At 40.5% G+C, this 18312-nt stretch overlaps 2 protein-coding genes across 4 annotated transcripts in view; both read right to left on the bottom strand.

Annotated features, from left to right (window-relative positions):
- Positions 1-7061, bottom strand: part of LOC131981356 (rho guanine nucleotide exchange factor 9) — a 50418-nt gene extending 43357 nt beyond the window's left edge. For all 3 annotated transcript variants that reach the window (XM_059345622.1, XM_059345624.1, XM_059345623.1), the window contains exon 1: positions 6955-7061. In XM_059345622.1, coding sequence (XP_059201605.1) covers positions 6955-7059 — 105 coding nt within the window. In that variant the 5' untranslated portion in view covers positions 7060-7061. The remainder of the gene's footprint in view (positions 1-6954) is intronic.
- A 2920-nt stretch (positions 7062-9981) lies between these two features.
- Positions 9982-13476, bottom strand: LOC131981357 (uncharacterized). The gene is made up of 2 exons (XM_059345631.1): positions 13215-13476; positions 9982-11806 (listed from the first exon to the last, which is right to left on the bottom strand). The coding sequence occupies exon 2, from the start codon at positions 11733-11735 to the stop codon at positions 10056-10058; it is 1680 nt and encodes a 559-aa protein (XP_059201614.1). The 5' UTR covers positions 11736-11806; positions 13215-13476; the 3' UTR covers positions 9982-10055.
- Between the last annotated feature and the right edge of the window lie 4836 nt (positions 13477-18312).

The following is an 18312-nucleotide window of genomic DNA, read 5'->3' as shown; positions in this document are numbered from 1 at the left end:
CAACAGGTGGTGCTGCTGGCGGCTGCAGAAGTTTTTTGGTCCATTCATTTCAATACAAAATGAGAAAACTTCCCAGCTGATTTGATCAGAATTTTTTTAAGGACAACTCCATGGTCTCAATCGCTAGTAAAATATTTTCTTCAAGACAATTTGATGTTAATAGTGTAAATAACGGCCCCATTTAGAAGAAAATAGAAGATAAAGAATCGTATCATTTGTTGTTTCTTAGGTAAGTAATAAACATGTTGTTTTTGTTTTTTGCTAGCCAAAATGAACATCCCAGTTAATGCTCCAGTTAATGCTAGCATGAATTAGCAGCGACTTCAACCTCCGTCAGGTTGAGGTGTAGAGAGGCATGTTATCAGTGTTGTCAGATCCCTCTCGCTCCTCCACAGTCCAAATACTGTCCTGTCCCAGTTTTTGGAAAAGAGATGGCGAAGAGTGTAACGCTGAAATCAATGCCTCAAATGGGCAGTCCATAAACCAATGGGTGACGTCACGGTCACTACTCCATTATTTATACAGTCTATGGTATTCCCCCACGCTTTGGCTCTGCCCCAAAATTTGATGTGTTCTTCCTTGGCCCATGCTATACCCTTCCACCAAGTTTCCACCAATGGAAATTAGGCTGATTGTTTTTATATAATCATGTTGACAAACAGACAAACAAATCAAACTGAATAAATATCCTCCTTGGAAGAGGTAATTATTTGTGGATCATCAATATTTTTTGTAATTTATGTACTGCTGCTACTTGGGTTATTGAATTAGCCTACTTAAAATTGAATGGCAAACTTCCAGTTAGATTTTTGGCTATGCTGTGTGGAAGGTTGGGGCCAGAGAGAGCTGATGCAGTGTCTAAAATGTGAATTATTCTGTCTCAGTAAAATGTTAACTTGCTGAGCTTAAGACCTTAAAGGAACAGTTTACCCCCAAATAAGAAAAACATAGATTTTTCGTCATACCTGTAGTGCTGTTTTTCAATCTAGATTGTTTTGGTGTGAGTTGGAGATATCGGCTGTAAAGATGTGAGCCTTGTCTTGAATATGATGGAAGTAGAAGAGATTTAAGTATGCTGTATTCTTTCTGAACAAAAATAGTTCCTACATGAAACTGCTTACTACAAGGTCTGTGGATCACCTTGAGTAATCTGTGTCTGTCCATATAGTATCCATTACTTTAGACAATGTTTCAAAAATATGGAAGCTACAAATTCTAAAGCATGGATGTTTCACACACATCTTAAACCTGATAGCTCAGAAGATCGATACAGTCCCCACAGTTAGGTGGTATTCAAGATTGTTGTTGCCATTGAATAATGGCCAGAAAAGTATTTTTGCAGATTATTTTTATGTCAATTTGGCCTTTTGAATATAAAATGCCATCACTTCATCATTTTAACCTATTACATTTGTTGGAAATGTTGACATATATGTATAAATTGTATAAAAGACTCACCATTTACCACATTACATACACTGGTGAACAAAGGTATCAATATTTCAATGGTTTACAATATTGTTCAGCCATAATCCCAAAGGCTTTATATATATTCCATATTCCAAACTGGCATGAGAACTTTTGTGTCCCATATTGTTATTAGAGCTTTGCCTTTAGCTTTCCATCCATTTAGATCATGTGTGAAGGTATTCAGTAAAGAGCTGGGTCTTTAATCTCTTCCTAGAGACTGAGAGGGACTCAGCAGATCAGATGTAGTTTGGAAGGTCATTCCACCACTGGGGAGAAGAGTAGTTTTTTAATTGTATATTATTGATGGCTTAAGCACTGCAAGTCGAGGGCCATCAGGTTCCATATATAGTACTGTAGGTATGAGGAAAAATATGTATTTTTGATTTTTTGGGGGGAGAACTGTCCCTTTAACATGTTTTTTTGCACTAAATTCATGACAACTGGATTTATATAGCCTCAAATGGAAATTCCCCACGTTAGATTGCAATATATATGAGGTACATGGATCCAGGAAGACGCCAAGCAACTTCCAGGTGCAATTTAACACTGGCAGGACCTGGTCACACGACCTGCCCTCTACAAAGGAATGTGTCATAAGGAGGTAAGGATTAATGAGAATGTAATTAGACATGGAAATCTACAATTCTGGGCTGTTATTGTAGTCGGGTAAAGAGAATGGCAACAGTGAAAGTTATCACTGGAATTAATACATAAAAATTCCACAATCTCTCTCCGTGAAAGACATCTGTAACACATTTTAGCCTGTGGGGTGTTTACTCTAAGATGGTGCTGTCAGATAATAAGGGATCATCATATTACCGAATACAAGGTGACATTCTTCTGTGTTTACTTAAGACCAGAAAAAGTCTTTATCCCCAATATAAACCTGTCAGGTAGCCATGAAAATAAACAGTGTATACACAAACAGCAGAAGCTGATGACTGTGGGTAAAATCACATAAGCAGCCTGGGAAAACTAGCACAAATGATACAACTGATGCAGGATAACAAGCACCGGTGCGCCTTAGGCCTTAAATAGTCTCATAACAAAAACAAAAATCACCGCATGTTGTGACATTGCTGAAATCATCCACCAATATATCCCTACTGTCCTGCTGCGGCAGAGACATTGCATAGCTGGGAGTGATGATGGAAGTATTGAAATACTGGCCCTGATGAGGTATAAAACAGAATGTGCTCCCGAGAAAGCACAAACACAAACCTGTACATGCACAGGCACGCATGATCTGACGAAAATAGGAGTATAACGGGAGATACTGTATAACAGGATATACCAGTGAGTAAGAGAATTAACACACAGCTCTGTTCCTCCAGTCCCTGGGAACATGCAGCCATCTGAAATAAAAGTGGAAATGGCTTTTGTAGGGAGCAAAGGAAACCCTCTCAACAGTTATATAAGAGAAAAGGCCCTGAGCCGATCTGTCTCTCTCTCTTACACACACACACAACGCATAAGCATGGAGTCGCACGCTTAGCATACAACAACAACAACACACACACCTGACAGCCAGTAAACCCATTCTTTAGAAGAAACAGCCTAGGGAGGCTCTGACACAACCACCTGCTCAGATTCAGTCAGCGGCACTACTATTTATTAGAGCCCGTTGCATCCCACAAAACAGTATTAGCTAGTGGCTGCAGTAAGTCACAGCGGATATCTGCCTGTACCTTGGCAGGGGAACGGTGTTGAATGAACACTGATAAAGGATTCTTAGTTGCCTGTGGCTCAGAGTGCAGACTGTACATACATGCAGTTATTTTGAGGAAGACCTATTCCTGCGGTTCATCTCCGGCTCTGAAAATAAAGCCCGCGGTGAAACAAATGCCACACATTCACAGTGTGTTTGACAGAGATATCACTGGCTGGTGCTATTCATTCCTCACCAAATAATGAAGCCGTCAATGCAATGACTCACACGCCCTGACCGATGAATTTTGAATACATCAGGAGAGCATGTGAAGTGTGTGTCAGAATGAAGAGGGTGTATCACAGGGGCTGAGGCCTCGGAGGCAGAATCTATGTGCATGTGGTCAAATTAGCATATGAGCACTGGTGCGCCCCATAAAAAAAGTGTGTGCATAAGTCCTTTTTTCATCGCTGGCCTACTATTTGCCCAACTAGCCGCTGCCTGCTGACTCATGCGTTCATAATAAATAGATAGCATTGCATAATATGATTATGACCAGACAGGCATAGGTTAGGCCAAACTTAATCATATGAGATTTCTCTTGAAACTCTTAATCTGCGTGAAGCCCTTAATAAGACAGTCCCCCCGTTTTCTGACAAGTTGACAGCAGAGCTTCGGGCACAGCATTAGTAACACACAGGGAAACTGTCCTCTCATCTGCATAGGAATTAACAAAGACTGCTAAGTGTTTGTGAGAGGAGAGGAGAGGAGAGGAGAGGAGAGGAGAGGAGAGGAGAGGAGAGGAGAGGAGGGGAGAGGAGAGGAGAGGAGAGGAGAGGAGAGGAGAGGAGAGGAGAGGAGAGGAGAGGAGAGGGAGAAAGGGGCCAGTGACTGGGGGGGAGAAATCCATTTAAATGAAAGGGAGAAGAGAGGCGTCAGCATTAGCAGTTAATCCACTGCAGTGAGAATGCTTTCTCTCTGCCTGCGGCCTCTAGGCTCCAGTAGTCATCCTAACAGGAAGACTGTAACATACACCGCACTGTATCACACACAGCAGATCCAATCCCGACATGAGATCTATACCGTATAAACAATGCATGACTTACCAGAAATAAGACTGCAACAAACAGATATAATGTTGAAGCATCATCCATCCATGTGACTGCACTACAGCTGCGTTACCATGTTATGTCATAGTGTGTATATACAGTATATACACATAAATATGTATATATGCTGCCTCCATGCTCGAGATGCAGTCATAAGTCCCGCTACAAATGAATTTCCCTCGCCATTCAAACACACACAAGACATTCCCCGTGTTATGAGTCCACGTTCCCTACCCCAGGGGAGGGCCACCACACAAAAGTGCACATACAAAGGGAGCATCTCTCTTCCCCTCTCTGTTTCTTCTCTCCCACCCCTTTTTCTCTCTCTCACCCACACACTTTCTCTATTTAGCTCACACTTAAAAAGGCTGCCTAAAGATAGAAGCAAGAAGATGAACAGGAGCCAGCGAGTGTCATGGCAACAACGTGCAGTGGCTCACAAACACTATTTAGACCAGCAAGAATAAAAAAAAGTTATAACCAAAGCCTAAATGCGCTAGTATCACCTAATCAAAGACACAGTTTACTAAATTTCAATGCAAAGACGTGCCAGGACCGAAAGCCCGGGGCTTACCATTCAGCGGTTGAGTAGACAGCATCTCTCATGAAAATGGACTGCTTATTGTACTACAAATGTTGTGGTTAATCCTCACCGACTCCTCGTAAATAGATTGAATTTGAGTCGACTGTAGAAAATGTAAGCTCTACACAAATAGCTTTACAACACTGTGAACACTCATTCTTAAATTGCAATGACCTTATATTTCTCATACATTTTAGCAGGAAAATACTTCTCTACTGTTAAATGCTACTCAACTACCTGCTATTACAACTCTCAGCTTTATAGTTTCTGTTGCAAACATAGTGCACTCTGTTGAGCCTCTTTAACGGCTTTGCAAATGATGAGTTTGCACATTTATATGCACATTTTATTTATATTGCCTCAAAAAAAGAAAGAAAACTTCAACAAATGTGCACTCACAGGCCACTTTAATAAGCAGAAACTTCACCTGATAAAGTGGCAGGTGGCTGTATATAGTATGTATGTATTCAGTAGGAAGAGTTTAATATATTTAAAGTACATTTTTAAATTATGTATTCTATAGATATTCAATATATATTAATATTATATAATAATTGTAATATTTGAAGAGTGTGCCAAGGTTTCCTTTTGTATTCTGTACTGAGCTATTTCAATTGTTATGTTTATTTTGTGTCTATTGATGTATTTCTCTCTTCAAGTGTTGATATGTATATTTACTGTGTTGTGTATTTACTTTTCTGTGCAATATCTGCTGCTGCAACATAATCATTTCATAATTTAGGATCAATAAAGTCTGTGTTTTTGGTCTGTTTTTTGACTATAATTTCATAATTTTTAAACAAAACATGCTTTGAAATATTATGCATGAAAGAAAAAGATGACAGAGTCCTTGAAACCTTGCATGTGGGACTCAGTAGAGAATCAATTTAGCGTGATCAAACAATAATGTAAACCGTGTTAAACCCTATGCATTGCAGTTCTGTAGGTATAGATGTTGGACACAGCCCCAGAAATGTTCGCTACCCCGTCAGGATGTTTCAGAGAAACTCTGCATCTCCTTCCAGTAGAATCCCCCCGAGGCCACTTGCACATCAAAGCAGCGATTCTGAAATGCCTGGTTTCACTTCCTGAGTAGTATTACTCTGACATACTCTGAAGCTAATTTTACACAACTGACAAAGACACGTTACACGTAGATTTCAGCACACCAGGTATAGGAAAATGATTTAATGTCAGTCCTCTTTCTGCATTTGTCTGCACGCACTCTCGTCAGATTAAAAAAACATCTGAAATGTTGGTGCTCAATTCAGGATGAGTAATGGCCTAAGAGTAGTGGATGACATTAATCCACATGGCCACCATCTTCACGGATCAGCTCCTTCATTATCTGATGAAACATTGACCAGTGCTCTGTCATCTCCATATTACCAGAATCAGCCAGATCTAATTTTTCAGTCATACTCCTACTCTATGATACGTCCTATTATCTCATCTGCATCTGCTCATATATGGGACAGGTGAATTAACTCAATGTGACATGTATGTGTGTCTGTGTGTATATATAAGTCATATCTTATACAGTCATGGAAAAAATTATTAGACCACTGTTTTCTTCAATGTCTTGTTCATGTTTTTTTTTGTTGATAATAAAAAAAAAAAACATTATCAAGAAAAGCATGGATAATGGCTAGATGTCAGCTCTTAAAATAAACTTGTATGAGCTGTTTTTGTTGTTATCATTATATTTGTCCAAACAAATGTACCTTTAGTTGTACCAGGCATTAAAATGAACGAGAAATGGAAGAAAACAATGTTCTTATAATTTTTTCCATGACTGTATATAGTGGCCACAATATTTTTAATAGCTTTTTAAAGGCCTTTAAAGTAGGGATGGGCGATGCAGCCTTTTATCACAATATAGCATGTTTTCAGGTAATTTCATCATGAATAGTCTACATGAAATAACCACATGGTAAAGCATGTTATTGTATACTTCATACCCCATGTTGGCAAAACAGCACCTCTGGGGTTCACTCAAAAACATATAAGATGGACATTTTTACATCGTTTTGATGATATATACCATCATATTGGAAGGCCCTACAGAAGAAATCAGTATAGGCAGTACATAGGTGGATCTGTTTTCATGTGTGTGTGTTTCTGAGGGTGTGTGTTCGACTCACAATGTTGACCTGCAGTGGTTCTGAACCAGGTCTTAACAGCCTCCTCCTCCTGCAGCTACCGGAGCCTCCAGACCGCAGACGCACCGACGATGACGACTGTCCCATGTCTGGGGGACAGACAGACAGATGGGCAAACAGACGATCAATTTAACAAACACTCATCAATCAACTGTCTGCATATTAATGTAAAAGTAAATTAGCATTGGTACCTGACTGAGGCAGGAGCAGCGCCAAGGTAGTGAGAGTGCCGGGGGGTAGCGGCAGGGAGCGACACCGCTGGAGAGATGCCCTTAGCGGGGGCTCTAACGGTGACACACCCGGGGGGCGAGACAAGGCCTAGAGGGTACTGAGTAGTTAGGGCATCTCCTATATTCCATACAGAGTTACTTCAATGCACACACAAGGTTGAATGCACACAGTCCCCTGCCCTTCACGCTAAAAAAGTCTTCTTTACCGCCTTGTCCCCCTTTTTTTTTGCAGTGAATTAAAGAATTTCACATCCAGCAAGTCTATTCTGGTGCATTGGTCGGTGTGCATGCCCTGCAGCAAACCATGAGAGACTATACATCATGCCAACCGGGCAGTCTCTCAGGTTAAAATGAACTGACTCTGAGTTAGGGCAATGAGAGGTAGAGCTTATGGGAGCGATGAGGCAGAAAATTGGTGACAGAGAAAGACTGAGAGTGAGGGAGAGAGAAAGAGAAGCCACAAAGAAAGAAAGAAAGAAAAGGGTGAGGGAGAGGGAGAGAAAAAGAGAGGGAGGTGAGCTAAGGGAAAAGCAGCATCCAGAAATACAGGCCTCTATAAATGGGGCAGAGCATGCATGCATTGTTGCAACTAACAGTGAGCGCTGTATAAATACTGGGTTAGTACTGGGCTGCCCTTCAAAATCTGTAGCGTGTGTTTGATTCATTATGGGCCTGAGCTATATTTATCAGTGAGTTGGTACAGACTACTAGTGAGACTCTGCCCTCCAACTTTCATTTTTTTTAATCAGGATGTGATATGATCAGCTCCACTGCATAAACATACACTTACTCAGTATAAATGTGTATTTTTATATTTATAGGACAGTTTATTGGTCATTTTTATGTCAATGCTTTATTAGAACCCGACTGACTCATCGGTCGACTGATTTTATCTCCCAACACTGACCTATAACAGACATCTCGGTATCTATTGGCATAGACAGTTTTTCAATATATGCTGAAATAAAAACCATTATTGCAGAACATATAATGCAGAAAAATGTGCTCGAGGTGATTTAGAAATCGTGTTACATAGCTATTTGTTTTATAGGTCAGCAATTGACTGACACTGAACAAAAACTGATGTTTAGGTAACCATTTATATTTTATTTGTTCTTTATTTTGTCAATGTTAAATGTTCTAGCATGGGTTGACAATTAAATATGTTATGTACAATGTATAATGTATAATAATATTAAATATTCTTTAACAAAGTAATTTACTAGAAAGCGTTTTTTGAGAACTTTTATAGTGATATTGGTAGAAAATTGGTGCACAACCCACACAGAAAATGTCTATTTTCATTCACCAGCTGCCATATTGATAATGGGTCATTTTTCCCCCTTATTATCAGTCTCAAAGATCCCATGTCAGTCGGGCTCTAGTTCGCATATTTACTTTGAGTGGAATTATGCATGAATGCCTGTGTTTGTCATTAGACATCTTACTCTGTGGTGCAGCTCCGTGGACTGCATCTCCCTAGTAACACTGGTCTCTATGACAGAGCAAGGCCTGGACCGAGCAGCCGTCCATCTCTGCCCTGGAGGGTGTTGCATGGTGGGAGCAGGCCTGCGTCTCCGCCGGCATAGTGAGCCAACCTCACTATAATGGCTGTAGAGTTCTCGGTCCGGGTTGGGCCTCCGCAGGTCCAGTACAACTGAGGCCGGGCGAGGACGATGTCGCAGGGGCTTGTGAGGTACAGAGGTCTTCTCTGTGCTAGAGTGGGGCACGGCTGGGCACGGCTGTCTTGCACCGCAGCCTGTCTGGCTGGCAATCTGCTCACACAGCTGTGATTGGCACAGATACTCAGCAATTTGGCCCAGATAAAGGTGCAACAATGCATTTCTTGTGTTGGGAATTGGGAGGAATGTCTCTCTAGATTCAACAAAATACACCTCATTTTATTTCAATAGATTCTTGGAGCCATGAGCTCATTTTCCTAATTGCTATGCATGAGTAGCTAGCCACAAGTGCCAAGAAAGCCCCTGAATGGCAGTTAAACTTCAGAGAAAGAAAAAAAAACAATAGACAGGTGGATTTTATATGTAAACAGTTGCTGATTAAGGAGGATTTTCCTGGTGCCATCATCTCCCCTAAATGATTGTAGGACTGCACATTAACACCCTTCCCAAAACACAGATTCCCACAGCCCTTGCATAATAAACCCCTATGAAACTGTGCTGAGTATTGAGATGTCACATCTCATTTTGTCATCAGGAGTTATGGCTAACGTGTCCTGACTTGTTGGTGTGACTAGAAGGGGGATGACTAATGCCTCCACTGGAGTGAGAAGGGAAGGGTGCCGTCATGGAGCGCAGACGTCACAGAGCTTTAAGGCTGCTGCAGCCACACACGGCCTGCTTTATGGGAAACAGGGTTTCCTGTAATGCTACACAAGGCTAAGGCTAAGCAGGAAAAGGACAAACTCATATGATGTTGTCCACCATTGTAATTACTGACTGTTTCCTCCTCTCTCCAACAGATGGGGCAAAAGGACAACTGTAGAGTAGGTGCCTAATTCATGTCCTCACAGGCTGGTGTCCTGAATGTTTTTGTTTCTCCCTGTCGGTTAATGAGGCCACACCTAGTGCTTGTGCCATGATGACATGAGTAACAGCTCTGGTATTATTCACAATCTGGTTTGTTGTTGATGATTTTAAGAAGCAAAAGAATGGCCGTGGTTAAGACAGTTACATAAATGATATTTTGAGCATTTATGCAGTAATTACATGTTGCATGCTTCTGGCAATGTTAATGATGTGGAAAAAGCCTGCAATGGAATGAGGTTACGGCATAAATGTGAGACACATTATACATGAAAATGCTGTTTGGCAACACAAATTACTGACTTCTTTAACAAATGCATTTATTCAAATTCAATTGCTGTTTATTAGCATAGCTCATTTTGATTTCAAAGTCACATACCTTAAATATTTCCTCTGTGGAATCTGATGCTGGCACACTATTGGTTGTGCTCTCTTTATCACCTTGTTGTGATTGGACATTCACTTCCTGTATCTGGTGGGAGTCAGGTGGAGCATCCCTGGAATCCTGCTCATTTCCTGTCTGTCGCTCTACCTTTTCCTTTTGACAGATACAGTTTAATGGATCACTTTCGACCTCTGCTTCTTTTTTAGTCTCTGTGGTTGGACCTGACTGGCTGATATGATTCTCTACTATGGCTGTGGACCTGTGGTTTGTCTCTCTGTCTACATGTTTGTCCGTGCCCTCAGAACTCAGGCCATTGACAGCTTGAGATCCTGTGCATGGCCTAAAGGCTCTCAGGACCACCTTAGGGGACCTTCCACCTGTCACAGGTGCTGGAGCCTCACTGTCAAGGCTACTGGGGTGTGAGGGTTTAGCAGTCACTGGTGATGATGGGATAGGCTGGGTTTTTGGAAATCCTTCACTGTGAAGTGTCAGGGACACACTGTGAATGTTGTCCACTGTGAGCTGTGGGGCCCTTGGGGAGCTCATCGGTGTCCTCTCTCCCTCTGGAGGAGAGAAGGAGTGTGATGTTGTCCGCCATTTTCTGGCTGTCTCTGCTACACTGTTGAAAAACTTGAACAGACCACCAAAGTGCCCCTTGGTGTCAGAGTGTTTTGGGGGTGGTGGTTGAAAGTCCCTGACACTCTCAAAGTCTACAGAGCCATAGTCCGAGTCCATGGTCTTGTCCATAGAGGGAAGCTCAGAGTCAAAGCTCCTCTCTGAGAAGACAGGGTTGGACTTCCCCAAAAGGGAAATCCTCCTCAGGTAACTCCACACATCTTTGTGCCTCCTTCCTCCTCTAACCCGGTGGGTGTTGGGGCTACCTTTAGTGCTCGGCTCTTCACAGCCTGCAGCTGTTTTGTTGCAGTTGCTTGAATTGTTGTGACTTCTTTTAGTGTAGCAAACTCTTTCTGATGGTTTACAACCATTCTGAGTCACAGCCTCTCCCATTACAGTGGGCTGGTGCCCATCAATAGGAGCTGTGAGGTCTATGTCTTCAAAGGAGCATTCAAATTCTGCTGTGTAACCAGCATAGGAGTGCCTCTTACCACGCTGTCTAAGTGTGCTCCTGCTGCACTGCTGCGGAGTGCCAATGTTGCTGCAGAAAGATTCCTCATCCACCAAGGAGCTGCTGAATTTGGCAGTAGACAATTTCCCCGACTTCCCTCTAAACACAGAGGGGGATTTAAGCTTCTTGAAGGAGCGAACTTTGTCAGCAAACGAGAGTTTAGGGATGGAAGCTTCCCCGGGCAGGATCATGGAGTGGGGTCTGCGCTCCAGCTCTGAGACAGCTCTCTTTCGGCTCAAGATCTTCCAGATACCCCCTGTGGCACGGGGCCTCCGGTTGACCTCCTGTCTGTCCTTGACAGGGGTCTGAGAAGAGGCAGCCTGGGTCTCTCCCTGCCCCTCCGCAGACCCTGGCCCAGCCTCCTGAATATAAACACTGCTGGTCTCATTCTCCACATCAAGAGAAACATTAAACACTCGGTTGACAAACCCATTAGGGTTGTTGCTCACAGGGGCAGGGCTGTCTGTCTGTTCCATCCTCTCTCATTCTACAGTGTCAGCTATCAGCTCCAATAGACATCATGTCTCTGGCCTCTTCTCTCAAACACCTGGAGGAACAAAACCACATTTTTATTCAGGAGTTTGACATTAAACTGACTGCCTTGTCTTTTCACATCATGCTTGTTCTGTCTGTCTGTAGATCTATGCCACAAATGCAAAAATATATTATAATAAATAATCTCAGCTGGAGGGTCAGCTGTATTTTATCTAGAAGGCGGCAGGTCAAATGCTCAAGAATAATAGATAGGTAGAGCTACTTAAACACTAAAACACAGCGAGAGCATTACAGGTCTCATTTTGTGATTCACAGACAAGGGCTTTTGTACCATGAGTCAACACCGCCTCCCCTCTCCCCCCATATTTGCTCCATATTATCAAAAGTAATTATTTGAGACACAGTCCCCCGTCCACCATTTAAACCAGGAGGCTGCGTTGTCATGGAAACACTCACTACAGAGATGTCTGGTTATTTCTGGCCTGCTCCGGCTGTGACATCATCATAGCTCAGATAAGCTCCTACTGAGGAGGAAGATGCTCAGCAAGTGCTACAACATGTTAATTACCCCGTTGCATAATCCCTTTAATGTATGGAAGCATCTTGTGTAATTGGGGCCTCCAGCATGTGTCTTTGTTGTTACATGAGATCATCACCAAAGATGTGTTTCATTTAAGATGGCCTTTTGGCAGACTGTCACAACTTAATTAATTCCCTTTTTACTGATAAGCTTTTTTAAAAATACTTAAAGAAACTAGGTGCTCAATTATTATTTTTTTTAATGAAAAAATGGCAGTTTTTTAAGGACAGTCTCTCCAAAGAATAGGCTATTTTATTTTATTGTATTAGGTTTTTTTTCCCATTTAAATAGCATAAAAAATGTGACGTCTAACGTTACTTAAATATCCAGTTATTCTGACAATTTAATATTATTTTTTTTCACCTGTTATACAGCCTCCTTGCTTATAGTGGCATAAGCTGGTAAAATAAACACCAGGAAAAACATTTTTGTGTTGTTTTAGCCACTATGATTACTAAACAATACTATAGCTAGAAGCTATCTTTCCACACGCACACACACACACACACATCTATATATATATATATATATATATATATATATATATATATATAGGCTATATATATGATATCTCATCTGACAGTTCACTGGAACTAACACTGACAGGTTAACTTCATGTTGGGTTGGGCGACTTTTAAAAAAATGGCGTCAATAAAAGTGACATTAAAGTTACAGCAGGCTGGCGAATTCGCGTTTTATGACATTAATTTGTGAAATTTTCTTTGAAATTCAGTTAAACGTATGTGTGTTTAGTTAACAAACGGATACGTCACACTTGTTAGTAACTTCAAAAACTTGTTTATCAAGTTAAACCCGCGAAAAGAAACCGCATCCCCCTCTTGCCACTTCAACATTTAGCGGATAAAAGCTGTTAACTTACCCGCAGAAAACTTCCCCCGTTTACATGTGCATCGTCGCTGCTGTCCGTAAAGCCAATAAAACTCCGCCGGCTCAACGGATCCAGTGTATTTCACGGGCTTCAACTTATATCCATGAGTAAGGCTGAAGTTATGTTGCGGGCAGCGGCTCCTTCGTAGATCTCATCATGTTTGTTTTTTGCCTCTAAACTTCGGCAGCTATCATCAAACTGAGAGAAACTCCCCGAGTTAGCGACAGACCGGTGAACTCTTGCCCTGTAAGCTCCTGCAGACGCCGACACTCTGATTTGTGATAAAGCTCTCACGCAGACAGAGCACACACACACACACACACACACACACACACACACACTGACAATAACACAGACACTCATACACGAACACACAGCTACACACTCAGAAACACATAAAAATGTAATTATATTATTCAGTGTTTGTGCCTTAATAGTTAAGCGTAAATTAGGTTTTATATATCGTCACCCTGTTAAAATAATCGCCTAACTCATTTTTTCAAGTTTTGCTGGAAACACAAAAAAACTCCACCAAAAGTGGAATATATGACATTTATTGATCATTTAACTAAAAAATGAGGAAACAAAGGATGGTTATTGGCATAGTAATGTGTGTAAATGATGTAACTTAAGAGAAATAAATGACTTCGGCAATTTTTTGAACATGCTTTTGTGACTTAAGCAAGATATGGTAACACTTTATTTTGAAGGTGTCTACATAAGAGTCACACAAGCCTGTCAGAAACATGACATGACAAGTATCATGAGCATTAATGTTACTTCAAAGTGTCATTAATGTTCATGACATATCCCATGTCATGTTTATGACACACTCATGTCACTCTTATGTAGACACCTTCAAAATACAGTGTTACCATATCTTGCTTAAGTCACAAAGGCATGTTCAAAAAATTGCCTAAGTCACATTTTATTTTGACGTAGGCATAATAAATCCGCTTAAGTCACACACTTGACATAGGCCATTATCTTAAAGGGGTAAAATCACATGATCTGATCAACTGAGGATGTAGGTGATTTTACCATAGGTGGCCGGCGCCATGAGGAGATGATTTTGGCAAAAAAAACTATTTTGACAAAAAATGATTTAGGACTGTTATTTTAACAGTGTGACAATATTAGATATATAGTTGACATTATATTATATTGGGTTATTTACTGTTGTTTTAATCCTATTTTAAATCCTTATTTAAAAACTATTTTCCCGTAGTTGTCATAATATTTTATTTATGCAGCCTGTACTTAGAGGTTTTTCTATCCTGTCTGCTGGATGGATTTATAAGAAAGCACTTATGATTTTTTAAAGGAACATCAGTGAAAACAAGTGATTGACTGAACTCTGGTCTCACTAGCTGATCCTCCTTTGGGATTTGCGTTGAATGTGAAAATCCTTCTATTGAAATGGCACAATGGGGAGAGGGAGCACAGAGAGAGGGGGGGAAACTGAAGGAATTCACAAAAACCAAACAGCTCCAGAGCTCCATAGCCGTGAAAGAGGAGATGGTGGAAGAAGGGGGACTAAATTTAAACATTTCCTCTTTGTCCTGTTTTGGGCCCATTGTCATCGCATGGCGTTCTCCCTTCTGCACAGGAAGGAGTGGATCTGACATCAACGCTCTCAGGCTGACAATGCCAGGAAGTCTGTCTGACTGTATGTAAATATCTCTATGTGTCCATGCTTCCCGACGAGCCGCTCTCCTCTCCCTGGCCCTTCTTCCCTGGAGCGGCTTTGCGCACTTGAGGGTGTAGTAGTAGTAGTAGCAACGTGGTGATTTACATGCTACACTTCCCCCATAAGTCATCCGCAACTGTCACTGTGAATTACAGCAACCTCATCTTCAACTGGCCTCTCCTCTGATGTGGCATGTTTAGCACAAGGCTCCATAAGGAGTCCTAATAGGCTCCTTTTTTTTTTACTATTTCTATACCTATATTTTTCTATTTCTGCTTTTTGTGTTTCTTTGTACTCTCATTTTCCCCTTGACTTGTTGTTACTCTCCTTCCCTTCCATTCCTTCACTTCCCTCCCCTTACTCACTCACTTCCTCAGAACCCCAAGCTGTCTTCCTGTTGTCCCCTCCCGTCACAAAAGACATCCTGGCTCAAAACAGGGCCAAATGTTTCACCTCAGATCTGGATTATACACACGTAAAACTAACTCTCATCTTTGGAAAAATAAATTCACCCAAACAGCTTTGTAAATGAATGACAGAACACACAAGGGGAAAAGAGAAAGAGTGATGAATAGAGGGAGACAGATTAGAGATTTGTAGACTCTCTACCAGCTGGGCCTGTGTCTGAAATGATAAGTTTTGTTGACGTTTGGCAAGCTGGGTACATTACAGTTTACTTTGTTGCCTATTTACCGTGAGTGTTGAACGCTCTGTACTGAGCTCTTTGAAATGATGTCATAGGCTTCTCGTTTTCAGAACAATCGACCTCTTCCTCCTCTTCCTATGACACGGTCCCCACTGGTGGGGTTTGGTGGAGATTACTGGAGACAAACACTTGCTGAGTTTAGGCCCAGCTGTAATTATTTCGCCAGTCTTTGTCAAAGCAGCTGAGTGAAAACAGGCAGCCGTGAAAAAGCCGGCCAGACAGGGCGGGAGTAAGGGGGGGTATAGATATGTTGTGATATCAAATGAAAGGCTTACTAAAAGCCTGGGAACTGGATTGGGGAGGTGTAACTCGTGTGAGAACAGCTGGGAGTTCAGTCACATTTTGTTTCCAGCGCAGGTGTTTAGGAACACGGAGGTTAAAACACTGTGTGGCTGTGTAATGTTACTGAATGCCCTTAGATGGGGAGATTGCTGAGTTCAGGGGAGATGAGCATGTATACACTGTGGCTTCTTATATACACTGGCATACTGAGGTGGCACAGTGCCACATGCAAATTAAAGGGAAAGTTCACCCAAAAATAAAAAGACTGTTGTCATGAATGGCTTGTTCATGTTCACGTTGATTGATTTCCTATGAAAGAGATGCACATGCAAAATTTTGTAGATATCCTAAGTAACTGTGTCCTGTGATATCGAATTAAAACCACATAGACGTCAGTAGTGTGGGAGTGAAGGTGGTGGATGGATTAAATAAACCCTGATTATCAGTGGTGGAATGTAACTAAGTACATTTACTCGAGTACTGTACTTAAGTGCAATTTTGAGGTACTTGTACTTTACTTGAGTATTTCCATTTTATGTAAATTTATACTTAATTTCACTACATTTTGAGGCAAATATTGTACTTTTTTCTCCACTACATTTAGCTGACAGCTTTGGTTACTTTTAGGTTTAACATGAAAAGCATGATCAAATTAAAATGATTCTGCATTTTTATAGATTAAACCTCATAACAGTATATTAAGTAGTTAAAGTTGGAATAATTTAGTTTCAGACCAAATCCTCTATAAATTGTGGTTTCATTTTCATTGTAATATGTTTAGAAAGAGATTGATTAATCATATTTTGATAAGATATACACTTATCTGTCAAGAATAAATCACATTGTCACAATCATTTCATGGAAAGAGGTAATAAATATTTTATTACAACTTTATGAGCAACCATGTACTTTATTATAACCCTAACCAAACTTTACCGAACCTTACCCTGTACTTTTTTCTCAACCTTAAACAAGTAGCAGAGTGGTGTAGCGGTGCAGTGGTTTGCATGTTTTAGTTTGCATGTGTCAGCGTGAGCCGAGTGCAGATAAGCATTTAAGGATACAAGGTTACAAACAAGTAACTTTGATTTGCTCGTTTGTATATCATACCGTGCATTGTTTTTGTAGGAATCACCTATACCAATCTGTTCATGAGAATACCTTGAAAGACATAATACATATACATATAATTTTTTTTAACCTGTAGTGCTTTGGTCAATCTAGATGGTTTTGGTGTGAGTAGCTAAGTGTTGAGATATTGCACTATAATTGAACTAGCCGGCACTTTGCATGTGTTGCTGTACACTGTAAAAAAACTGTTGTTTTTACGGTAAAAAACTTGCAGCTGTGGTTGCCAGAACTTTACGGTAGAGCTTTTAAAAATATACGTTAAAAAGATATTGGCACTGTTGATTTCATGTTTAAGATTGCCATTTTATTCCATTTTTACCATATAAATAAAAAGATTGTCCATCAAAAGAAACACAGTTCTGCAATATAACTGACAAATACTTTATAAATGAAGCATAAATTAAAGATTTTGCCAATAATATTACAGTATATTTTTGTTAGAGACATGCATGGTGTTTAGTACATTTAACAATGAGCAAAAGTATTTTTTAAATATAAACGCAAAAATTACAGTGATGCTTATATATATATTACAGTATATTTTTGTTACACACATGGTGCCAGTGTATTTTATAGTGGAGTAATGTATTATTATGTTTTTAAACTGTAAAAAAAAATACTGTTTTGGCTGATATATACATTTAAGGTGTTTCATTGTTACTGAAACTGAATTAACCCATTTATGATTTTACGGTCTTTTACTGTCATGGTTTAGCAGTTTTTCACCATAAAATCTACAGACATTTTTTACAGTGTAGGCAAATTCATCAACCTCTTTATGTGTGCACTTTATGTTTGCAGTCAGGGACAGCAGCATGTATATTTGGAATGACGACTGATCACCTCAGCTAATTGATGTAAAGTGAAGACATTATTAACTGCCAAATAAAAACAAAAAAAAATCCCTCCTACTAAACATAGGGCTGCTTATGTTTCAGTTTAACAAGTGGCTTTCAGGCATCCATGGTTACCTGTAATAAGTTGGTTGGCAGGGATGAGTAACGTTTTATATTTAAAACTGATTAACGTAAAAACTGAAGGCTTTTACAAGGACGCCTACATGTTCTGTTTGTGGTTTCAACCGCTGCCGACACTATGAGTAACCACAACGCGTTCAGCTGAGTCACCAGTTAACATGGTAATTCACTGAAACAATGGACTACATTTTACATGTTCTGTTTGGGATTCCAAATTATGTCTACTTTATAGTCATTAGGTTGCCCTAGTTAGAGCAAACTAACATTATATTTCCACCACAGCCCCTAGACAGTTACCTCACT

Source organism: Centropristis striata, chromosome 12 (assembly GCF_030273125.1).
Source record: "Centropristis striata isolate RG_2023a ecotype Rhode Island chromosome 12, C.striata_1.0, whole genome shotgun sequence".
Taxonomy (NCBI): Eukaryota; Metazoa; Chordata; class Actinopteri; order Perciformes; family Serranidae; genus Centropristis; species Centropristis striata.
Note: the sequence above shows the minus strand (reverse complement) of the source record. Positions and strands in the feature narration are given on the sequence as shown.

Coding starts and splice junctions, on each gene's coding strand:
- LOC131981357 (XM_059345631.1), bottom strand. CDS start 11,735: ATGGAACAGACAGACAGCCCTGCCCCTGTGAGCAACAACCCTAATGGG.